The 25,196-nt window shown below is 45.7% G+C and overlaps 1 protein-coding gene across 2 annotated transcripts in view; it reads left to right on the forward strand.

Annotated features, from left to right (window-relative positions):
* The window catches only part of AMOTL1 (angiomotin like 1), a 93,872-nt gene extending 69,039 nt beyond the window's left edge, over positions 1–24,833 (forward strand). The window contains exons 7-14 of one of the 2 annotated variants that reach the window (XM_012660076.1): positions 4,842–4,987; positions 8,327–8,476; positions 13,799–13,989; positions 18,340–18,399; positions 18,663–18,788; positions 19,903–20,129; positions 22,954–23,229; positions 24,337–24,833. In XM_012660076.1, the coding sequence (XP_012515530.1) occupies positions 4,842–4,987; positions 8,327–8,476; positions 13,799–13,989; positions 18,340–18,399; positions 18,663–18,788; positions 19,903–20,129; positions 22,954–23,229; positions 24,337–24,443 (1,283 nt within the window). In that variant the 3' untranslated portion in view covers positions 24,444–24,833. The remainder of the gene's footprint in view (positions 1–4,841; positions 4,988–8,326; positions 8,477–13,798; positions 13,990–18,339; positions 18,400–18,662; positions 18,789–19,902; positions 20,130–22,953; positions 23,230–24,336) is intronic. The other variant, XM_012660078.1, reaches the window with a different exon arrangement.
* The last annotated feature ends 363 nt before the right edge of the window (positions 24,834–25,196 follow it).

A 25,196-nucleotide genomic window follows, 5' to 3' on the forward strand; every position in this document is an offset into this window, starting at 1 on the left:
GCACGAGTAGGACTACCATTTGACTTTGTGCAAGTATCATAGCTCATTTTGCTTCAGTTTTCTCAATTGTCAAAAGGAGCGGAGGTGAGGATTAAACGAGGTTCTGTTGTAGAGCCCTTGGCACAGTGGTTGGGACATGTTAAGTCCCCAGGAATATGTGTTAGCTTTTGTTGTCATTTATCAAGTCTGTATTAAATACCAAAGCCTGTGGTAGGCATTTTACCAATAGTCATTTTAATCCTCAACAACAATCCTGTAAAATCAATCTTGATAGTTTCATTTGAGGAGATGAAATCTCAGGGAAGTCAAGTCACGTGTCCAAGGTGAACTGCTATGTGAATGAAGGTGCCAGAATCAAACCAGGTCAGCCTGGCCACAAAGCCTGTGCCATCTTTGTGGTTTGAAGAGTAAACAGTATGTGAGCAGACATCCTTCTGTGTAAATGGGACCAGAGCCATCAGGCTAAACAACTCCCTACACCACGCAGTTCAGGGTAATTCATATCCACTGCGTAAACAGGCCATTCTGGGCAAGAATTCCCTTGTGTCAACTTGCCTGTTCGAGGAATTCTCAGTATATACGTTGGAGCCCAACGAAAATTGAGCGTGAGTCTTGTCTTTCTTGAGATCCCCCCTGAGGGGCTTAGCTAATAATAAACTAAAGGACTTTCCCATGAGGTGGTTGCACCCACGGGACTCTCCCTTTTATCTCCCAAAGGATGACTTTTTGGAATGTTCTGCTACACCTCAGAGTCCCATATCTCCAAGGAGTCAGGGAGCATAGCTAACCCCTATTATCATAGGCTCACTGCCTTGACACCCCTCTTCCGCCCCGTAGTCTGAATGAGCTCTCTCCCCTTTGTTCTCGTGGTACCCCTGCAAGCATCTGTGAGAGCACCTTGTCACATTGCCATTGCTTGTGTCTTTGCCTCTCTTCCCACCAGAGGGAGAGCAGAATGCTATGTCCTACTCACCCTGGAGCCCTAGAATTTATCATACTTCCTAGAACAACAATAATAACTATAGTGTTATCATAGTTGACATTAAGTAAGTACCTACTATATGCCTTTTGAAGTAGGTACTGTTGTGATACTTTAAAGGCAAAGAAACTGAAACACAAAGAAGTTCATTTGCTTCCAGAGTCACAAAACCATAAGAGGTGGAGCTGGATATGAACCCAGGCAATTTGATTCTAGAACCATGCTTTTAACCAGTACTCTGTAATGCCTCCATGTAGTAGTTGCTTAATTAATTAATATTTGTAAATGGATATACATGTGAATGTAGTTGCTGTGTTTTGAGAAGTATGACATGATCTGTGACATATTAAATCTATGCCATAATGAATTATGTTGTAATGAGGTTCTTATATTATTTGGCTTCTATTAATCTGTAGTTCACATCTATTCGTGCTTACACAGGGGAGGCAGTGTAGGGCCATGTTTGTGAGCATGCGTTAGACAGAAAAACAACTTCTGTCTCTACCTTTGGTGAGCATCGCTTCTATGGGCAAGTTACTTATCCTTTCTAGCGTCATTTTCCTCAACTGGAAAGCAGAAATTATAATGGTGCCTATCTCATATGGTAAACTTAGAGTAAATGAAGTAATGTAAGTGAACATATCTGGAACACAGTACTCATTCAAAAAATGTGAGCAGATATTGTTATTACTATTGTCATGAACATTGTTTTTAAAACTTTATAATCGAGAGCACTACTTCCTATCAGTGGACAAAGAGTCCTGAGCCAGTGTGAGTGATTTTATATATATATATATACACACATATATATAATATTGCTGCAGAATGAAGTCTAAAGTCACCAAACTCAGGACAGAGATCTTTCAACCCATGAGGTTCAGAGTTCTGAAAAACATTCCAGAACTAATGTAGCCTTCGTCCAGTATCCACGTCTTTGTCCTATGGTGTACGCTGTATGGTTCAGGGAGACTGGGTGGAGGAGGGAGCCAGGGGTGTCCATGGTCAGTACCAGCCATCTGATGAATAGTGGCTTCTAGGTGAGCAGTTGGTTCAAAGGTCGAGTGGACAGATATATAACAAAGGCTGTTAGGAGATCATGAGAATACTGAATACCTAATAGCTAACAAGAGCTGCAATGTATTGTTCAGCTGGCATTGAACATGGCACACACTAGAGACTCATTTATTCAACAGTGTTTTTGAGCCAGGCACTCTTGTAGGCTCAGGAAATCAACAATGACCAAAACAGGTAAAGTCTTGAATAAGCAGGTCCTTTTAGACTTTATATGCATCATCTCCATTCACAGTCATCGTAACAATACTGTGGTGTAGATAATACCATTTCCATTTGAAAGATGAGGGATCGAGGCTCAGAGAAGTTAAATACCTTGCCTAAGGCTTCATAATTGGAACGTGGTGAACCTAGGATTTGAATCTAGGTCTTTGTGATGCTAAAGTCCATTCTTTAGCCGCAATGTGATACTGCCTATCAAGGAAATAGCAAATGCTGGGATTGTGTGTGTGTGTGTGTGTGTGTGTGTGTGTGTGTGTGTGTGTGTCAGAGGGGAGGGGCATGTGTTAATTCAGAATTCTGTCTAAGTAGCTGTCATTGTGACAGAGCAGTAATTGTGATCGTCATCGATTGGCAAAACACAAGACGCTTTGGTTGTTACTTCTGTTCTTGAGCTCAGTCTATCATTTTATTGCTTCAGATCAAAATCAATATGTACTTGGCTGCCCTCAACAGAGAGAAGAACTTTTATACTTAGGTTGATAACTAGGTAGAAGCTCTGAGACCTAGTGGCTCATTCCCAGGCATGCCTGCTTCGTAACTCCTGGACAAGGAGCATGAACAATGCCAGCGGGCAGCATGCCTGTGGAGATGGTGTCCAAACCCAGGGAGCTGGTGCACAAACTTTGTTCAGAAAGGGTGAAATGCTGTGGTCCCTCCAGGGCTGGGGGAGCTGGTGCCGGGAGTAGTTAGTAGACTGCTGGCTCCTTTGTTTAGGACTCTTGCATGCCTCTTCTCCGTGGATTTGGAAGGAAGTTTCAGAGGCAGCATTTCAAATGCCACGGAAAGAAAGAAGGGGCGGGGTAGTTGGTCACTAAAGTGGGGCATAACGAGCCCAAAAGTAATGCTCTGCTCTGGATCAGGGTCTTGGTGGCCTCATTTTGTTTCTAGGGGATGCTATTGTTTCTACGAAGCACAGCCACTTCTTAGCTTTACAAGTCTGCTCCTTCAATCTGTCAGTTCAGAAGCTGTTCCATTGCTGTCCGATCCCATCAACATAAATCCACAGTGCAAGGGTCGTGCTGTCAAGTGGGAAGGACTTTGTAGTGGGACATCAGGAGACCCGGATTCCAGCCCTGGCTCTGCCCTAGCTTGCGGGAGGACCCTAGACAAGTGCCTTCGCTCCTCTGGGCTTTCCTCTTCACACACATGAAGCCAAAGGAGGAGAACTAGATGTTGATGTTTCCTACGATCCCTTCTGGCTTGAAAGTTGTGAGATCACCATCTGATACTTGCAGCCTTAAGATGTCTTCTTAATTTTCATGATCTGCATTCAAAACTGCATTTTCTGCCCCTTTAGTACATCATTCTTTCTATTGCTTCAAAGCCCATAGTGCTGGTTTTGAATGTCTGATAGCTATTTATTAAATTAGTGAATAACTGTAGGAGGAAATAATGAATGAATACAACCACTGTCAACACGCTAGTGTCACATCCAGACTCGGGCTCTCTGTGTTTCAGTATGGGTTGCTGGGGGGATTGAAATACCTAGGATGGAGCATTGCAGTGTTGTGGACACATGGAAATCCGTCTCCAACTACCATTGCCCACTGCTGCTGTTATAATTTTGTGCCTCATTTTCTATAAATACGAGATAGTGTGCATATGATTTTGTAATGTTTTCTCAATAATAAGATTTTTTTATGTCACTAATAGTCTCTTCTTTAATATTAATGGCTGCATCCTTTTCTATTACAGAGTTGACAGTAGTTTGTTTAACCAGTCCCTTACTCTGATACATAATATTTGTTCAACTTTTTCCATATTATAAGCAATATATCTAAATATTCTAATTTATTTTAAAAAGACAGTGCTTTTGTAACAGGAAAAATGTTTTCAACAAGAAATACTCATCTCATGGCACTATCTATCGACCCTGACTATTAAGCTAAAATGGTAGAGAAGTCTGTGTAGGAAGGTGAATACGGCAACTGAGGACACACCAGCTTGGCCGACCACATGCAGAAACTCAGTGATCACCATCAGTTACATTGTCGTTGAGTGAGAGGAAAGCAGTTTTCCTAAATCCAAAGCATTGCTCCTTTCCCGTCTGGAGCAGAACTAGGGGAAGATGTGGGGCTGGGGCATATGGGAAGAGGATCCAGCCAGAGACCGGAGGCCTGGGCTTGAAGCTCCTGTCTGCTTTCTGGCCCCAGGCGAGGAGCTTACCTCTCTGGACCTTGGTTTATCTTTCTATGCATGCGAATATTAGTAGGATTATTAATATCACAGGCTTGGAAGATGGAAGCAGGGGAGGTTGTGAATGTAAAGTGAAATAGTAGGTATAAGATTAATTGGAAGCTTGAAAAAGTCAGTGTTGTAGAGAAGCGGATTGTTGAGAACATGGGGTCACTAGTTCTCCTCTCTGAAACATATCTATAGTTCACGGTGGTTTTTGAGAAAATCCTTACCGTATCCACCACCACTGTTAAGTGGGAGCAAAAGCAGCAATTCAATCCTCTACTATTTGCATGGCTTTTTATTTTTAATCCTTGCCAGATGTAGACTGGCAGGGAGCCCAGAGAGTGAGCACTTTCGGATAGAGGTACTTTTGTTCTTGTCTCCCTTCTAGACAAAGAATTTTTGAAGGAAAAGGAGAAGTTAGAAATGGAGCTAGCAGCAGTGCGGACTGCGAGTGAGGACCATCGGAGACACATCGAGATCCTGGACCAGGCTCTGAGCAACGCCCAGGCCAGGGTCATCAAGCTGGAAGAGGAGGTGAGACCAGGCGGTGGGGATTGTGGGTGGGGGCAGAGCCCACAGGGCCTCCACATGCTTTTCCTAACTCAGCTGCTTTAATCAGAGCCAATTCCAAGGAGTCGAAACAGGAGAGGGATGTGGGAAATCTCCCAAATAAAAATGAATAAAAACAGACTTTATCTATCCAGAGCCAGGCAAAGTATGAAAGGCACACATGAGTGCCATCAGCAAAGGGCTCGCCCTCAGTCTGAAGCCCAGCCTATGGCTCCCTGGTTGGCAGGTGTCCAGGACTGGAAATAAATGGAAGGACTGGAGACCACTGGTGCCTGTAGAGAAAGAGACTAACAATCTTTAAAACATAGTTCCAATGCTGTGTCTTCGGATTCTCAATTGTGTAGAAAAGGCAAAAGTCTTCTGATGGGGGAGGGGTGGAGGTGGTGTTCCTCAGATCTGTCTCCAATTTCCAGAAGTTGGCTGAGCCATGCAGTGACCCCCTATCCAGGAAATTGTGATTCCACTCAAGCGTTATAGGTTTAGTAGTTTCTGATGAAATCAACCCTTTCGCCTAAGTTTTATGAGGTAGACTTTTCTGTTAACCCTGACCGAGGAATTAGAATGACCATGTCTAAGGCCCAGGCTAGGGGTTCTAGGCTGCAGATGCAGAGGCAGAGAAGGCAGGAGGTCTAGCCGGGCAGACAGGAGCCTGCTGCCTCACCTCCCAGCTTCCTGGGGTGGCGGCAGGTGCCTCTGTCTTGGGGGCTGAAGAAGCTTAACTGAGATAGTCTACATGAAGTACTTAGCTTGGTGCTTGGCACACAGAAAGCAGTACTGTTATTAATCCAACTGTTGTCCCTTCAGAAAACATCTCCTGATGCTGGGTAACTTGGATGTCTCAGCAAACTTCAACTGCAAGGATAAAGCCACTAAAGAGGAAGATTGTTAAGTAAACAAAGACGTTGCCCTTTAGAAGCCTTTAAACCCCACAAGTTCTGTGTAGAAACTGCAATTTTAATATTAGCTTGAGGATGCAGCCCCACGGTACTTTCCTTGTCACCCCGAAGGAACTTACGAAATGTGAAAATATCCACCACAGAAAGTGACCTCAGCCCCTAAAGGCGGGAGGTCCGTCTGAGTCAGGGAGGCAAGGGCCCCTCAGTGTTGTTACCACTGAAACCACTTACTGAGCTTGCACCTCCATGTGTGGAATGGAGAATTATGATTTTTAAAATCTTTTAGTTTTAATGTTTCTATTAAAGTAAAAATTAGTTGTGAGCTCCTTGAAGATAGGTTCTTTATAATCACCACTATGGGTCTTTTCTTGACATTTTATTTATATAAAATCTTTGGTTGGTTGAATGTAGCCTCTCCAAAATGCCTCGTGTGTCTGGCTTCCAATATCACTCCTTATTCTTATTAAAGTTTCTTTTGACCAGCCTTAATTCAATTCAGAGGCTAAGTGCTTCCCATAATTTACCGTGGTGGCTAGGAATGGACTCTAGAGCCAGACTGCTGTAAATGAGAACTCTGGCTCCATGTCCTGCCAGCTGAGCAAGTCACTTAACCTTGAAGAGTTTTCTCATCTCTTAAATGGAGATAATACAGGACTTTACCTCTTACTGTTATTGGGAAGATTAAATGAGATAATACATATAAAGCACAGTGCTTGGCATGGTAGTGCTCTGAAAATGTTGGCTGATAAAATTACTCATATTAATCCTCCTCAGCATGGTATACACCTTGCTAGACTTAAGGTTAATACAAAGATAAAGGAGACAGATTCATGCTTTTAAGGATCTTGCAGTTTCTTCGGGGTAATATTAATTCACACGTTTCACAAATTCTATTGAGTGCCTACTGGATGCAGAGCACTATTCCAGGCACTGGGGACACACTGTTCCCTCTGCCCAGCAGAGACCAAAATAGACAAATTTCATGCTGCTTATGTTCTGGTGGCTACACATTCAGAAAACTGGATACAGTGGAGGATATAGTAAGTGGTGGATGAACACAAAATATTTGATCAAATGACACTTCTGAGAAGCACAGAAACATACACTTAGGTCCTGAAGTCTGTTGAATTGAGCAATCAGAGGGCCAGATGAAATTCAGTTCCAATAGCAGATAGAGAAAAGTCTGGAAAGTTGCAGCCCCCTCCTTGAAAGGTCAGAAGCATCTCCGTTTGAGTCCAGTGGCTTTAGGTAGGACAGGATATAGGCACAACTCACGGCAGTGCTGCCTGCTAAGTCAGAAACCGCACTTAGCAGCAAGCTCTCAAATCACCAGCGTGTTCCAACTTGCCAGTGTGAGCATGGGCTGAACTCAGCACTGAATCACCTGCAAGGCCTCTGCACACCCAGGTGCAGAATGACAGGAAGTAGCATCTGGTGTCTTCGCACCCAGGACCAGAGCAAGTAAATGCCTCAGCCAGATTTTTGGCACCAGCCAATTCCCAGAAAGTTAGAAATGTGCTCAGGATTTATGAACATGGGCCAAACTCCTAATTGGAAGAAAACAAAGTCTGAGGGTAAGAGTTTGAAGTTGTTCAGGATTCTAAATCCATACCTGGTATGACCTTTACATAAATTGTTTGAGCTTTAATTTCCATCTCCTCAGTTATTGTGCTGTTTGAGTATTTGTTATGCCCTTCCTGTCTCTTCAGGGCTGTCAACTACTCATCTGTAAGGGACTTTGAAATCTTAAAGAGAAAATTACTCCATAAATATCCATAATAAAAAATTTTTGTATTTATTCAAACATACACAAATGGGTACACATGCATGTATACATTCACACATACTTTATTACAAGAGTAATTTATATTTATTATAGAAAATTTGAAAAATACAGAAAAGAATAAAAAAGCTGTTTTTGTCATATAGATAAACATGATTAATGCTTTAAGTATTTCCTTCCAGTCTTTGGTTCATGGATAACTAGGTAGATAGGCAGGCAGACAGAAGTTGTGATAATGTTGTATATATATTTTGGTTCTGGACTTTTCATTTAACATTATAGAATAAGCATTTCTTCATGATATTAAAAATTCTTTAACTTCATTTCCCTTGCCTTCGAATGCAGTAATTAAGCAATAACCAAGCATTGAGCTCAAAGCTGTACAGATTACCAAAGGCAGGTGTCCCAGTGAGGTCTTCAGTTCCAAACATTTGAGGTATAGCTGATGGCTTCTGTGTAAATCTTTTCTGTCCCAGCACACCTGCGAGATAGAAATAGGGTGGTAGAAGGTACATGCACCTGTGGTTTAAATAGGATCCCCAGGTAATCTGACCCCGACCTGCACCCCAGCTTTGAGAATCACTGGGCTAAATTCTATGCTGTTTTCTACTCTCCTCTACTCAGTTACGAGAGAAGCAAGCATATGTGGAGAAAGTTGAGAAGCTGCAGCAGGCCCTGACCCAGCTACAGTCTGCATGTGAGAAGCGGGAGCAGATGGAGCGGAGGCTGCGGACCTGGCTGGAGAGGGAGCTGGACGCGCTGAGAACGCAGCAGGTGAGTGTTTGGGCGTGGGCCGGCAGAGGAATCGGATGCGTTCATTCAGCAGACATGTGGGGCATCCACCGAGAGCCAGGCACTGTGGTCTGCACAGAGGATGCAGAGGGAAACAAGAACTCCTGTCCTCAGTGAACCCCATGGCAGCCAGTGGAGGAGTTGGGCCGTCCACTTGCTATGGAGTGACAGACGTCCTCACAGAGAGAAAGCAGTCACTGACTTGGGGCTGGGGAGAGGGGAGTGTGGCTTTAGACACTTCACAGAGGAGATCTTTTGAGCGGGACTTTGAAAGCTGAGTTTCTTGAGCACTCAGGAGCAAGAACATCAGAGGTGGAGGGAGGATATATGTAGAGGAGAGGGCTGTGAAACAGCATGGTGAGTCCAGGGCGGCGGAGTGCAGTTAGTTAGGGGAGGATGCCAAGGAGGTGGCTGATGAGAAGGCAAGGGCCAGTTCGTGGAGGGCATTTGGTCAGGTTGAGAGGTGGGGATTTCTCCTGTGGTCCACGGAGCACCAGCTGCTGGGAGGCGTTTAAGCTGCAGAGAAATACGGTGCAAGGGATTGGGGAGGTGCCTCTGGTGGTGTCAGGGTACCGTCGGAGGGTGGACGTTGAAGTCAGAAGCCAGCCTGAAGGCTGTCAGAGCAGTCTCGGGTGTCGTGACAGTGGGAACCCATAGAGGATTGGAGGCAAGAGCTATAAGGGAGTGAAATTAGCAGGACATGCTGATCAGTGGGTTTTCAGAGGTAAAGGAGAGGAAGGAGTTCAGGACCATCCCCAGAAAATAACGTTAGCCATAAGCTCCTATTCCTTCTGCCTTTCCTTGTCTGCTGGTGATGTAACTCAGCTGCGAGTAAGCACAGAGTGAAGCACGGTGGGGGCCATGTGTGCCACACAAGCGGGAGGAAGACTGGTCAAAGGTGCCTGGCTCCAGGCAGCCCGTCCATCATCAGCCAGCGTGATGGGCAGAGCCCCTTATGCAGCTGATGAAGGGTGTGCTCTAAATTAGGATACCAGGGAGACGCTAGGCAGGGCTTCATGGAATTATCTACCAGATAGGGCATAGTGGCTGTGGTTGAAACACTTGAAAACACTTGAAGGCATGCACTCAGGCCAGCGCAGCCCTCTTGCAGGGCAGGCCCGTGTAGTTCCCTCTGGGTGTGTGCGCTTGGCTGGGGAAGGAGGTATTCGTGAGATTGCCCTGAAAACTAAGAAACCCACCCCAGCCTCCCATCATGTTGGCTTAGTTGATATCTCGTAAGGAAGGGTGGGTCTGTCTCTGGACTTCTGATATTTACAATCCGTGCCACATATCCTAGCACTGGAGTTACGCCCTTCAGCTGTTCTCTGTCACTCAGTTCTTGAGATCTTAGCTTTCTCAACTTGCGGGCAGGGCTCCCCTGGTTCCAGGTACAGTGCTGGCACACAGCAGACACTTACAAGTCTTTGGCTGACCAAATGGACACATCTCCATTCTTAGAGCAAAAAAGATTGTTCTTTTCCAGTTACTATGCCATCCACACCCTATGGTTAGATTACTTCTTGGCTGGTCTGTTTTGAGATCTGTGAAACCAGACTCAATTCCATTACCCTTGCTGCATATCAAGAAGAAAGATGAAATTAGAATTATTTGAAAAATATCTTAATTGCCACAGAGGACAGGTCCCTGTATGCATACTCAGACCCATGCACACTTCCCCACGTTTTTTCCTCAGACAGGCAAAAACAACATTCCTGCTGTGCGTGAAGGCTGCTGACAGATTTGTGCACCAGTGGGGAACAGAACTTTCAGAGTTGAGGTCTCCAGGGAAATTACTCTGTTTGCATTTTGGATTTGTCTTTGGGAGCTGATAGCAGTCCCAGCTGTGGATGGCTGACAAGAGACTGAAGAGGGAGACAGTCTCTAGAGTTAAATAGAACTGTGATGCTTAGCATCTCCTTAAAAATAGTATTACACTTTTTTTTTTTAAACAAGAACATTAATCCATCACCTGTGATGTGAAATACACTCAGGGATTTTCCTGTTGCTCTATGTACTCATCAAAAAGATAAGTCCAGGTTGAATATGCCTTATCTGAAATGCTTGGGACCAGAAATGTTCAGATTTTGGATTTTTGGATTTGGGATTCTCGACATGTATTTTTTTTCTTTAATGCTTGTTTATTTTCTAATTTTACCAGTGAGCACACATGATCTTATAACCAGAAAAGGAAAACATGTTATTACAAAAAAAAATGCACCCAAAAAATCTTGAGTTTTTCACTAGCTCCACGTGACAGATACTATAAAGGATAAAGTCTGGTCAAATGCATGTCTGGAGCCTGTGGGCTAGTGTGGGAGGCAGCTCCGCCTGCCTCACCAAGCACACAGAGTCATCTGAGGAGCTTGACTTCTCGGGGAAAGGGTGTCCAGGGCCTCTCTGATCTCCTCCCCTTCATTCACCCTCGGGCAGCCTCGTGCGTGTGCCTGCCCCTTCTTGGCACAGATGTGGGCAGCCCCAGGGAAAGACTTCCACAGGCCAAGCTATTCCCCGTCCCCTGTGTCAAAGAGGCATTTATCTGACCCCTTTAGAAAGCACGCTGAGGTCACACTATCACAAGGGCCTGGTCATCTCTACCCTCAACAAAACAGGAAGACCAACCACACTGCCTTGTCACATCCCATAGGGCATTATTCTTTGAGAGAGTAGCTTAGAGAACTTGTTGAATCACCCCACACAAAGGCTCTACCCATAGACTGAGGCCAAGACACAGCTGAGCCTCTTTATCTATCCCCCTCCAACACAGAGCCCCTGGGTGAGGTGCCCTGGACTGTTAGAAGGGTGGGTATGCTGGGGATGAGCAGAGTGGCGTGGAATTGTATACTGATTCGGAGCATGGGCTCTAGGGTTAGACCAACCAGGGCTGAATCCTGCGTCCTCCTACCAGAAAAGCAGCCTTGGGTAAGTAATCTTTCCGAGCCTCTACTTCTTGTCTGTAAAGTGAGGCAGATAAATTATACTTATCTCACACTTGTAACTACAAACAAGAAAGTCTACACAAAGTGCTTATCAATCACCTTGCTAAACTTAGCAAATTGCTAAGGGAGAATAGCTCTCATTGCTTTTCATATTCCCATCAATACCCCTAGAGTCATGTGAAGGCTTAGGGCATTCTTGATACCCTCTCCCCAATTCTGGCCTTAACCCCACTATTCCAGTCCCACTGAAAAAATGTTGAAAGAAGTGTGGCTGATTAAAGAGGAGGGCGGAGAGAGAAAGATAGGTCAGGACAATAGAACTAGCAGAAAAGAGAAGCTCTCAATGAATAATTCCTGTTATTATAAGTAACCTCTCCTCTACCATGGGAGCTAAAGTAATACTTCAGCGTCGTAGGAAACTGGGAGAGAAGTGAAAGAGAAATAAAGATAAAAAAGGGAGAGGAATTTGCATTTTTAAGAACTCACAATTTCATCTTTACAAACAGCTCAAAGTAATTTTCACATCTTACTTCCACAGTAGTCCTGTAAAACAGAAGAGAGAAGGTTCTTGAACAATGTTCTTGAAAAGGAAACTGAGGCACAGGGAAGTTAAGGGGCCAGCCATGTAGCTGATTAGGACACTCCTCCCACGTGAACACACTGAGTGCAGAGATGTTACCTGTTTTGCTCACTGTTGCATCCCGGCACATGGTACAAGCTCGGTAAATACTGGCAGAAACTGCCCATCTGCCCCTCAATTTGTTTTTCTGGTCTAACACTTACCCATTAGACCATGCTGCCTCTGTACCCTTGAATGCTGACATTCGTGCGTTTGTTTAAATAACTCTTAATGACCTGAATTAAGGAAGCTGTGAAGAGTTGTCATGATCTCATGTGAGGTCAAGAGGATTCTGCAAAAATAAGCCAGCTGAGATGGTAACAGAAGGGATTTAGATAGAAATTGACAAGCATAGATGGCAGCTTAGTGAGGCCGTGGGAGCTTTTTCTGGGAAAGTTTCTAAAAATAGGGGAGCTTTTCATCTCGGTGGACCGGTTCATTTGTCCTCTCGCCTGAGTTCGGGTGCCTGGCCAGATGGGGTCAGTGACTTCCTGTATAGGTCAGGTGAGGACAAGCAAGTGCTTTATACTGTGTTCTTACTTAAATGTTGGTCACTGGCAAGCTTCCATTTGCTAGAATAATTTATATTTGTAGCTATAAAAAATTGAATAGAAACATATGGTTTACAACAGGCCTATGCCTGTTGTTCTCTCTGGTAGGACTAGATTCCATTAGTGCAGCTCAAATGCCCAGTTGTTGCTGTGCATAATTCCTCAATCCTTTCCTTAATCTAGGGCATTATGTGGTTCTGGGTATAGCATTTACAGACCTCTCACCTTGCACCCAGCTCTGCCTTTTAAATTTGCAGTCACTGGAAAACAAGAGGGGAATGTGCATCCAGGGGACATAGAATAACTAGGATGAAATCATTCTCCCCTCAGGTGCGAAGGAGCCTGTCATGCTAGGACTGGGCCCCTGGCCCTGAGACCCCAGCATGACCTGTCTCCGCTGCTGGTCTGAAGTCAGAACCCCCTCAAAACCCCATCGTCCTCTACGCCATGCTCTTTAGAGGAATTAGTGTCCCTGAGTTAAAGGAAAACCCTGAAGTGTGAATATCTCAGTTTGTGAGCAATCCAGATAACAGCCGCTTTTTTTCTCTTACTGATGAAAAGGGCTGAAAAGTGAGCTTGCCTTGCATTAGATGCCCTCTGCTTTCAAGTGTGGTGGGTATTAATACCTCCTTTCCCAGACTTGCACCTAAGGAGCGTGCAAGTTAGGGCATCTCCCACTTCTTTTGCCTTTCCATTTTTTCCCCCAGCCCCAGGGGAAATAAACAACTGGAATCACTTCCTTGAATTCTGAAGAAAGTATCTTAGACCAGGAGGCCAAGACTTAATTCCTGTTCTTGCTTTAGGTATAAATTAACTGCAAGACACTGGACAAGCCTCTTCTTGTCATACAAACGCCTTGAGCTGTGGAGCCAGGCCAATCTGGGTTTGAACCCTGACCCTACTACTGATTAGCTGACAGACATCGATCCATTCTTTTAACCTCTCAGAAACTTGGTTTCTCATCCATAAAAGTGTCTGTTTTGCAGAGCTCCATGAGAATTAAATGTGATAGAGGAGTTTGAAGGTGAAGTAGCATGGTATTAGAACCCCTTGCATTCGGGTTGCATACCTTGCGAAGAGGGAGCAAGGGCGTGAGGATGCTACAGGAGTTGGGGGGCCATGTGCGTGCTGTGTGGGCAGCTGTGCAGACAGGGTTGATGCAGTTTTGAGCATCAAGATGCTATTTCTGCTCCCCTAGAAACATGGAAATGGCCAGCCAGCCAGCGTGCCGGAATACAACGCTCCGGCCCTCATGGAGCTGGTGAGGGAGAAGGAGGAGCGGATCCTGGCCCTGGAGGCCGACATGACCAAGTGGGAGCAGAAGTACCTGGAGGAAAGCACCATTCGACACTTCGCCATGAATGCTGCGGCCACAGCTGCAGCCGAGAGGTGAGATGGCGGAACCCTGGTGGTCATAAAGGCACAGTGGGAAAAGAAATCAAAACAAAACAAACAGGGTGTCTAGAGAGGGCCAGAGGCCTCCCCGGGGAGTGAGGTCAGCTACAAATGATTTTTCAATGGCTGTATTGCTAGTCAGAGAGCAAGGTGATACAGCAATTCTGAAGGGAATTTGGTAATGTGTACCTTCCCTTTGATTCTAAAATTCTAATTCTAGACATTTATCTTAAGGAAATCATTATATAAGTGCCTGAAGATTTATGTCTGAGGATGTTTGTCTCAGTGTTGTTGAAAATACTAATACATTTAAAACAGCCCAGAGTCCAACAAAAGGAAGTCCAATTTAAAGTACATCCATACAGTGCAATGCTGCGTGATTGTTAAAAAAGATGTTGTGGAAGTTTTTACCTCTTTTGCCTAACTTTCTTTTTATAGGTACACAGCGTTACTCTTCCCTTAAAAAGTAGGCCAAGGCTGGGTGCGGTGGCTCACGCCTGTAATCCTAGCACTCTGGGAGGCGGAGGCTGGCGGATCGTTTGAGCTCAGGAGTTCGAGACCAGCCTGAGCAAGAGTGAGACCCCATCTCTACTAAAAATAGAAAAATTAGCTGGCCGTGGTGGTGCGCAACAACTAAAAATATATAGAAAAAATTAGCCAGGCATGGTGGCACATGCCTGTAGTCCCAGCTACTCGAGAGGCTAAGGCAGAAGGATTGCTTGAGCCCAGGAGTTTGAGGTTGCTGTGAGCTAGGCTGACACCACGGCATTGTAGCCTGGGCAACGGAGTGAGACTGTGTCAAAAAAAAAAAAAAAAAAAGTAGCTCAAAATGCAGAGTAACTCACATTCTTTTAAAATATTAATATATTGTTGTCTGAATGAGCAAGGTAGTTTCCTCTTGACCTTTGGTTGCTGCTGGATCTCAGCTCAGGTGCAAAATTTAGGGTCAGGTAATATTCTCAAATGTCAAAGGAGCAACCAGAAAATTGGACTTCTTGATAAATAAGAGCTATAGTTATACCATTTGGGATGGTAGGACATGAACGAAGTAAGAGGAGAATAAGCCACATGGCCTTGGGAAGAGTTATTTCCTTAGTGAATACAACAAGGCCTGTTGGGACGGAGAGGGAATGCATTATAAGCTATGTGTGGGCTCTCAGGTTCATTACTCAGATAGGAAAGAACCACCAGCAGTATGCCCAGGTGTTGCTCTAGGAATTGCAGAAAGCAGTGCCACCATGCGGGCACCTGCACTGGGCGCCATAGCACTCTTGCACCTAGGAAGACCTGTAGACCAAGTGGAAAATAATCATTTTATAATCATTTTCTAGTGCTCACATATTCCTTATGCATGTCTGTGCTATGAGGGGAAACAGGCCACAGTAGTCATTTGAGCGAGACTTCGGGCGTAGGAACAGACGCTTGAGATGGATGTTTTGTGGCAAAGCTTTGGAGCCGTGGGGTGAGAGTTGGAGGGAAGTTGCAGCCTCCAGTTCGGTCCCTGCACTGTATGGGTGGTAATGGGGATCCCGTTGGAACATTGGTTGATTTTTTTTTTTACATAACTGAAATGTTTTTATTTTCAATTTTTTGTTTTCTAAGCTAATAACTAGATCACCTCTCTATCCTGGAGAGGAGAACAGACCATCATAAAGTTCCAGAGACATTTGGCCTTCTTTGCCAGATCTGATCTAATGCATCGCTGTCCATGATGGCCCTGGGAGTTTCCTTTCTCCGTGTGATTTTAATGGGAAAAACACGGCTTAGGGAGGCAAGACACCTACACCCAAGGCTCCTCCCTCTGTCACTGGCTGTGGGTGTGTGATCCAGAACAAGCCCTTCTGAGTGTCACTTACTTCCCATGTGAAATGGAAATGATACTTATGGGTGGGTTAAGAGCAGGGAACCTAACCACATGCCTCTGGCTGAGGACACTAAAGCACCAACAGCAGTGTGAATTTGTTACCTTGGTGGGATGACAAAGGGGCCTCCATGTGTCATTGTTGTTTCAACTTCCATTGGTTTATCAGATTGGATATCTGTTTGGGCTCCCAGGCCCTGTGGGGACGAATGGGCCTGGAATGTAAGATCAGAAGAGCGGGATGGGCAGGTCTGAAGCATAGACTCTGTGGTGGGCACAGGAGAGGGTGGGGGGAGTAGAACCAGGCAGACCCCAAACACAGTCACCCCCCCACACGATTCCAGACCCAGCCTTGCTCTTCATCCTTCATGCACTGGGAAATGGCTCTTACCCCAGAGAACAGGAGTTCCATGGGGTTTACCCAGTCCTGTTGTTCCCCTTCTCAACCCTTTCTGGAATCCTGGATGGATGCCTGCGGTCCCTTTCCATCATCCCTCCCTTTCTCTGCTTCTTTGCTTCCATGTATATTTATTGAGCATCTACTAATTCTATGGGAAACCACCTTTCTCTTTACCCATCCCACAGTCTGGGGGTGGGGGAGAAATAGGTTCAGAGAAGCTCAGATGTTTGGCTCCAGTCTAAATGTTCTTTTCAGAGAAAACCTCTGTAATTTCAGCATTGCTTTTCTGTTGATAGTAAGAGAAAAAAGGAAAATGAAGCATTTTTAAGAATGGTTGGAATTTTGAGCTCTTACTGTCTAGCTGCTAAATGGCTGCAGATAAACTGGTAAAAATGACTATTTCCAGCCATTAGTTTTGTGACTTCTCAGCCACAGATGTATACTTCACATTTATAAGCAATGATTTTTAAACAAAGAAAATAATTTTTGCACACCAGCTGGTTTTGCCATCTTTATGCAACTTGATGCTGTTAATCAGAATGTTTAGAGATTGAGCTAATTTTTTATGTGTGGGAAAGGTTTTTAAAACTTTTTACGAATTTCAAAGCAGTGTATTATTTTTCAAATTTTTATGTGTTTGCTAAGTTGTTTTCATCTAATTGTGTATGTCATCCTTACTTGGCAGTATAAACACGAATTTTTAAATTTGTCTCCAGCTCCATGTGCATTCTCCAGAAGCAAATTGGTTGAAACTGTTTCTAGCCTCTAATTACTGTATTGATTATTTTTTGTGCCCCATAGGGTGAATTTATAATTTTATAAATATGTTGAAAGCATTTTGCTTGCTTTCTACATCATTTGGCTTTTTTGATACATCTTCAGCCACAGTTTGCACTTTTTTGTGCCATGTTCTCACATATGCCCTCTTGTGCGTTTATTTTATCTTTATGCATTTGAGGCCTTCATAAAGACATGAAACCTCCAGGAGTGTAGAGTGATGGTTAAGGGCATGTAAGGGCATGGACTTTAGAGTTGTAAATGTCTAGGTTTGAATCCATTTCCACCATTCACTAACTGGGTGCTCCTGGAAAAGTCACCTAACTGTGGTTAGGTGAGGATAATATCTGTAAGCTGAGGATAATAATACCTACTGCACAAGTTGTGAGAATCAAATGTGTCCTACCCAATATTGGCTGCGTGAAATCAATGGCCATTGAATGACAGCTGTTGTTAAAAGGGGTGAAAGAAGGGCCTCTTTTTTGCTGTCATGGGATGTTCTAGAAAAGAACTTTAAGGTTTTCCGTATGATTATAGCATTGGAATGTGAAGTTAAAGAGATGCAAAATATTTGGCTACATCATGTCTTACTAATTTAGTACTCACGTAATCAGAGGAATTATTGTGCCTTTCATCTTAAATATACTTAATTTCATTCATGACACAGTTATCTTATTTTTACTAATCATTGTTAGTTAGGAGTAATTAAATTGACAAAACCAGAGGCAGCAATAGCTATCTTTGACCAGTTGCATTAACTCAGACGGCTGCTTGCAGGTAACCTGCTCCTTACCTACATCTGCCCCTCCCCTCACTGCACCCACCTTGACTGAACTTGTCTAGGACAGAATATCTGTTGTCTTCATCTTTCTGCCCTGGGACCCAGCGTGTTTGTTACACTGAACTAAACTGAATCCTAGGCGGGGCCCATGAAACAAGAATATAAATGTGAAGGAAGACTTCGGATTGGAGCCTCGCTGTCTGGGAGACCAGTGACCAGTCTCAGTTTCAAGTATTTGCTCAGCCCCCATTGTACTGTAAAATACTGAGATAGGTGCTTGATGGGTGATAAATAGAAATAAAACTTTAACTCTGATTAAAAAAGTGAGATAGGACAAGTATGAAAAGGTACAAGCAAGGAAATATCAACAAATATATTAATAATGATAGTATTCATATGTTAGTAGATGAAATCTGTAAGTGCCTGGTTGACATAGTCATAACATGCTACATAGCTTAATACACAATGTTGTCAGTAGAAGGGGCAGGGGACTTTGATTTTTGAATTTTATTTTGTTTTCCTTAGATACTACCTGGATTCTATCAAGTTTAGGAAGAGAATTGGCCAGGATCTAGGAGGGGAAATGTAAGTGAAGAAGTCTGTGGAGAGATATTTTTAGCCCTGTGCCCTGTGGTTGCCTCTCCATGGGCATTGGTACCATTCTCAGTATCAACATCGGATGAGATTGAAAACTGAGCTGGGTAAATGGGGAGGGGCTTTTAGGAACCAGTAGGAGGTGCAGAGCAGACTGTTCCAGCACAAACACGAGCCTCTCCATTCTGAGTCTGTGTGCGATGAAACAAAGCAAGAAGTCTTCCCTTGATCCAATGTGTGTCCTATGTTGCCAGGGACACCACGATCATCAACCACTCTCGGAATGGCAGCTACGGAGAGAGCTCGCTGGAGGCCCACATCTGGCAGGAAGAGGAGGAGGTGGCACAAGCCAACAGGAGGTGTCAGGACATGGAGTACACGTAAGGGACAGCCACATGTGGTCGCTTGCCCCCAGGCCCTGAGGGGGTCCCGCCGGCCCATGTCTGCACTCACACTCCAGCCCTTCCAGAGAGGACTGCATCTCTGTCCTCCCTGAACGGCTGTGAGCTTGAAGTCTCCAAAAACTCTCCTCCCCACACTCAGCCATGGAGAAAAGGGAAAGGCTCAAAGCTAAGCAAGTGGCTCCACTCGGCAACAGGACTGCTGCCAGAGGTCTCTGGGGGAGACCGCATGTCGGACGCAGGTTTTAAGATGGAGGATGAGTCTATGACAGAAGAATTTAGATGCCCGTGTTATTTCTGGTGTCTGTTTCTACAACCTTCCAGACATTATGAGCTGGAAAGGAGAAACAGATCATATTCCAAGGTTCAGAGTTTTTAAACCAGGATTTATATATTCCAGCCAAAAATAAAGAACGTACTTAGCTAATGCACTCTTCTGATAGGCTGCACAAGATTTCCAGCAGGCTTTTTTAACGTGATAAAAGTAGCCTGTCTTCCTTGACCACTTGACGGCCTGGGAGCCCTGGGAGCCCTGAGCCTCTTGTTTTGCAGATGTGAAAACAGGGCTGCGTAACTGAGCCATGGACAGGCTCAGTGAGTTGCTGTCAGAGTTGCAAAAAGAACTCAGGTGTTTTCAGGTTCTCATTTTTGGCTATAGGAGGTGGGGTGGGGGAGGAATTATTTTCTTCCAGAGAACCTGCTCATCTTTTTGATTTTTTTCTTAGACAGTAGAGAAATTGGCTTTAGTTGAAAGCTCATCCTGTTTCCCTTTCACCCTCCTAATACTAGACCTTCTAAGTGTGGTCCCTGGGGCCACCTTGGTCCTGCAAGTCCTAGAAGATGGCCACGGTCATCCTAACTACCTCCCAGGAGTCCAGAGTCTCCTGAGGTGCCAGAGAAGGTGCACCCCTTTGATGTACTATGAAAGATCCATCTTAGGCAATTTGAAGATTATAAGTTCGAAGATTTGCAAGGCACTTGACCTTCTGACTTAACAATAAAGTCCTGGGTCAGCCCGGGAGAAATGTTTTGAGCTTTTCTAACCAAATGGATTTTTATTAAGTGTTTGGTTTGGTTTGGTTTGGTTTTACAGTATTAAAAATCTCCATGCCAAAATCATAGAGAAGGATGCCATGATCAAGGTCCTTCAGCAGCGATCCCGTAAAGATGCCGGGAAGACAGACACCTCAAGCCTGCGGCCTGCCCGCTCTGTCCCATCCATTGCGGCGGCCACTGGGACACACTCACGCCAGACCTCTCTTACCAGCAGCCAGTTGGCCGAAGAGAAAAAGGACGAGAAGACCTGGAAGGGGAGCATAGGTGAGCCCCACGCCCCATCAGACTAGTGTCTGAAATGCAAGGCCACACACCCTTTCTGCCACTCGTGGGACACAGAAATATCACTGAGTGTGTCCTCCTCTTGGTTTCCTCATCTGTAAAATGGAGAGGAAAGTCCATCACACTTCGGTTGTGGGAATTCACTGAGATATTGGAAACGCTGTGTAAATTCTAAAGGTTACACCACTGCAGTCACTGTTCGCTGTGGGGTGACTCATCCTAATTAGCATCTATTATTGTTGAAAGTCGAGGTGACCCTTATAACACAAAATGGTCTGATGGAAAAGCCTGGAGATATCAGGCCTCAGAACTTGGCTCTGCCCCAGGCCAGTTATATGCAGGCTCCACCTCTGCTTCCGTGTCTGGGAAAGGAGGACGATGTCTGTGGGCTGTACCCCGTGGGCCATGGGGGCCAAATGAGACAAAGGGGAGCGTGTTGGAAGAAGTGCTCTCTAGCAGAAGGGACGGTGGGGTGGGTTTTGCTGTGCTGGTCACACAGGCAGAGTTCTGAGGTGCAGTCTGCAAGTGTGGTCTTAGCCAGGAGTGGGCGTCCTGGGGCTGGGCGGGCTGAGCTGGAGAGGAAGCAGGCAGCGTTCCCACACACACGTCCTCCGCACCCTTCCCCTGCACTCGGCCCCTCTTTGATGCAGTTCCCCGGGTCAGCGTGTGTTTTTGTTTCTCTGGAACCGAGGGCCAGTTTTCCTCAGCACGGGAACCCAGAGGAGCCTGCCTGCTTTGCGCCAAAGGGGATAAGAGCTTCCATATGAACCCAAAAGAGCTGAGGGGATCAGAGGCTCCCAGCCGGAATCTCTGTTTGAAGTCCCTCCACTGGTGGCTTCAGCAGCCCCTGCCCTCAAAGGAAACGCACTTCAAAGAGGACATGCGTGGGCAGCAGCTGAGATCATCAAAGACCATCCTGAGGAGTTTAGCTCCCAGCCCAGTTAGAGAGCAGGGAGGCAGTGCTCAGATAGGCCTGGCTAAGGAGTTTAAAATTTTCCCAGCTCCGATGGAACCCTCCCTGGGAGAAGCCCATTTGCGACATCCAGCCAGGCAGGCGTCTCTCTGGTGTCTGCATCCGTATCCCCCAGGAGTCGGCATGTCTAAACCAGGCCTGGGAGCCTGAGGGCCGTGGTCTGGAGACAGATTGCTGAGTTCTCTGCGCTGGTACTCCTCCTCTACAGTAATTGGCGTCCACATGGCACAAACAGGGAGCAGCCGGGCAGCAGCGCACATTCATGGGCCGCTGTGCAGCTCCCCCTGTGTTCTCACTGAATCCTGCCTGACGGGCTCTGGCAGGACGTAGCGGTAACAGCGTGTACCTTCCTGATCGCCCAGGGGGTCCCAGGAGAGATGGCTGGCTAGCAGTGTATTCAACCTGTCACCCCCCTGAAGGACATCCTGCCAGACTCTGGAGTTTCAGCAGGTGGATAATGAAGAGGAAAGAACATAGGTTGGACTCCAAGTCAGGCACAGCTGCGTTTAAACCTATTTATGCTACTTGTTAGCTGTGAGATGTTAATCTCCGAGCCTCCGTTTCCTTGTCTGTGAGACGGAGGATAAGACGTACCTCTGAAGAATGCTGTGAAATATAACGTAAGATGATGTGCGAAGCACCTGGGCAAAGATTTTGTTCCCCACAGCGTGGTCCCTGGACCGGCAGGCAACATGGGCCTCACCTGGGAGCTTGTTAGAAAGGCAGAACCCCAGGCTCAACTCACTGAATCATGTCTTCCTTTTAAAAATGTAGCTGAGTAATTGGTATGCACGTTGCATTTTAAGAAGCACTGCTCTAGACAAACTGAAGCTTGCCCTGAGTTATGAGTGGGCACCTTGAAACAGCCCTGGTGAGGATGCTTCATGAATTGCTGGCTAGCTAACAAGATAAGCAAACAAATACTCGATTGTGCTTACCACCTCTCTGTAGGCTAGCATTCTGGAGCGCTAGCACCTCCCTGAATGTGTGCTGTACTTAAAAATAAAAAAGCCACTGTCCTGTCTGGCTTCGCAGGAAGGCTTGGAGGAAAATGGACAGCCCGCACACCATGTAGTCCTTTTCCGTAGCTGGCACGCCCTCTTCTCTACCCCAGCCTTGCTACTCGTGCGGAAGAAGGGAAGGAGAGGGCTAAGCGGCCTTTCCCAGGAGCCCAGGTGGCTTCCTGTTTCTTGGGGGCTACAGATTTCCACTGCAAAGATCTCTTTTAGGGGCTAATATAAACAATCAAGTAGGTGCCCCTACCAGGAAGCGTATTTGTCTTTGACCCTGGGCCTGTGGAAGACCCTCTATTCATTACCAAGAGTGGGGTGGAATTATGGACTATTCAGAGGAGCAGCAGGCCAGTGGGAACATGTCTAGAACCAGGGAGGCCTTCTGGTTTTGCTTAAGCACACAGCCACTGCTGCAGGCCCGCCCTCCTGGGCCATGTTAGGGACAGCAAGTATGGTCTCTAGAAAGCCTTGCAGGAACTTCTCCACTCCTCCTGCTCTGGCTATGAGGCATCTCTTCTCTGTTCTTTCATACCACCCTGTGAATAATTTTATCCTACAGTTTATTGCATTGTATTACAGCCAGTTGACTTGACACCTTCTCCACCCTCCAAAAAAAAAAAAGAACCAAACTGATTTTTCAGGGAGAGGACTAGGTCTTTCATTTTTTTATCCTCTCATTGTTTGTCATTTTTATCAGGCATGTAATTAGTGCTTATTAAATGCTTGGGGAATGAAGCAATCCTCAGTCAAGAAGGAAATGGTCTCTAAGACTAGCTTTTTTAAAAAAGAATGTCATTGAAAAGCTGTCCTCTGCCCTCAGGGCTGCTGCTGGGGAAGGAACACCATGAGCACGCCTCTGCACCCCTGCTGCCACCTCCACCTGCCTCAGCACTGTCCCCTGCATCCTCCGCCATGGCGGCCAGCAGTGCCCACGCCAAGACAGGCAGCAAGGACAGCAGCACACAGACGGACAAAAGCGCGGAACTCTTCTGGCCCAGTGTGGCCTCCCTCCCCACCCGAGGCCGGCTGAGCACGGCCCCTTCCAACAGCCCTGTCCTGAAACACCCAGCGGCCAAAGGGACTGCGGAGAAACTGGGTATGTGGTCCCCACCTCCTTTACACCCCTGGAAATGATGGATCTGCCCGGCCTAAGAGAGAGGGGTGTTTGGTTGAGCTGCAGAGGGAATAGGAACACCGGTTAGCTCTCACTTTATAGGTTTAATGATTATGGTTATCCAAATGCACTTGGGCTGTGTGTGCTCTTTCTTATTATGGGAATTAAACATGCATAGACACCCTTCGTTTATTGCCATTTAAAATGAGTACATCACTTGAGTCTACCCTGGTAATGCATGCTTTATAACTAACCCTTTTCCAGAAGGGGTGAAAATGGACCCTCTGAGGGATGGCAGGGAATTAGTGCCTTCCAGTGTGTCTGGGAGCTGGTAGTAGACACCGGACATCACAGGCATCTGGCTCACAGATGCGGCTTCACGACACGGACTTGCCAAGGATTCGGGCCTCGGTGGAAGACGTCCTGATCGAAAGAGAAAGTGGACCTCACTGCAGAGTCCGTTAACCGGTGGAACAGCACGTGCGCCCAGACTAATCAGTTGTTTAAAATATTTAAGAGAAGGCAGCTTGGGAGATGTGAGCTTTGCAGTGAGTCCAGAAGTGTCCAGGGGAAAATAGTCTTGGCCTTGGACTGATCATAGTCACGGAGCCAGCCCTTTACAGGAGTTCTTTTGAGGAGGTGAGGGCTATTCAGGTCATAAGTTAACTGTTTCCTCCAAGGGGGATTTTTATTTTCACCCTTCAAAACAGACAAGTAAATACAGCGTTGTCAGTTTTTAGAGATGTAATTCTTAGGGTGCACTTTTCCAAGTAAGGCAGAGGACGTGCCTGGCTCGGAGTGCGCATGTGGCAGTTTTGAGTAGAGGGACAGTGGGCGTGAGGGGCTCCCACACAAAGGCCCAGTTTCATCGTCACCCACTTAATCCCCTTCAATCACCATCCTGGTTTTTGTCTGTGTCTGAATCCTGGGCCAGTCATTCTGTGTTTTCCCACTGTGGGCCAGATGATCTGGCCTTGTGAGAATCCTGGGTGAGTGGTGGGTTTGAAATGGGTCCGTTATAGAGAGAGCTTGTCAAGCCCACAACCCTCCTAAAGAATGGGCCGCTCATGTTTCCTCTTTGTCTGGCAGAGAACTCTCCTGGCCACGGGAAGTCACCTGATCACAGAGGCCGCGTCAGCAGCTTGCTGCACAAGCCTGAGTTCCCGGATGGAGAGATGATGGAAGTTCTCATCTAACGCCGCCATCCCTGTGGAACTTCACAACAGAACATCGACAAACAAGGAAAGTGGCAGAGAGGGAGAAGAAAGATCGAGAAGGTTGTGGATGAGAAATCAGGAATGATTTGAAATGATAAAGATTTCAGATTAGTAAGAACACTTTTTATAAATGTTAAAAACAAAAACAGGAGACCTACATGACTGAAGACGGAAGAGAATGCTATGGATTTTTATTACATATGGCGGGAGAGAGAAGACACATGTAGGTTTGGAAACAAAGTTAAGAAGAAATAGGAAATGTAATTTTTCATTGTACAGAAATGTATCTCTTGGGGAGGTTCTGTGTACCCCCATTCTCTGGTTATAAACAGATAAATCCAAACACGGATCTTCCTTGAAATACTCCCATTCTCCTTGCCTCTTAGCATGTTTGCTTTAAGAAGAACCTCCTAGAAATCTTTAGAGCCTATCTTGGCATAATGCAATATAACATGTGCCATCCGTGGGGTGTCCTATAAGTGTGTGTGGGTGTGGCAGTGAGAAGAAACGTCCAGGGGTGATGGGGAATTTGAAAGGTGGCCTTCACCTGATTACCTGTTTGGATTTTCAGGAGATTATGGGGCTTCTTAGCATTTCTGGATTCTGCAGTACTTTCTAAGCAGGATGGAAGCATTATGATCTTAGCCATTATCCTCCCTGACTTCTCTGAGTTCATCTCTGTCTTTACTTTATTCTCTTTAATTTTACTTTTTTTGTTCCTTCTATTTATTT

Source organism: Propithecus coquereli, unplaced genomic scaffold (genome assembly GCF_000956105.1).
Source record: "Propithecus coquereli isolate 6110/MARCELLA unplaced genomic scaffold, Pcoq_1.0 Scaffold65, whole genome shotgun sequence".
NCBI classification, from domain to species: domain Eukaryota; kingdom Metazoa; phylum Chordata; class Mammalia; order Primates; family Indriidae; genus Propithecus; species Propithecus coquereli.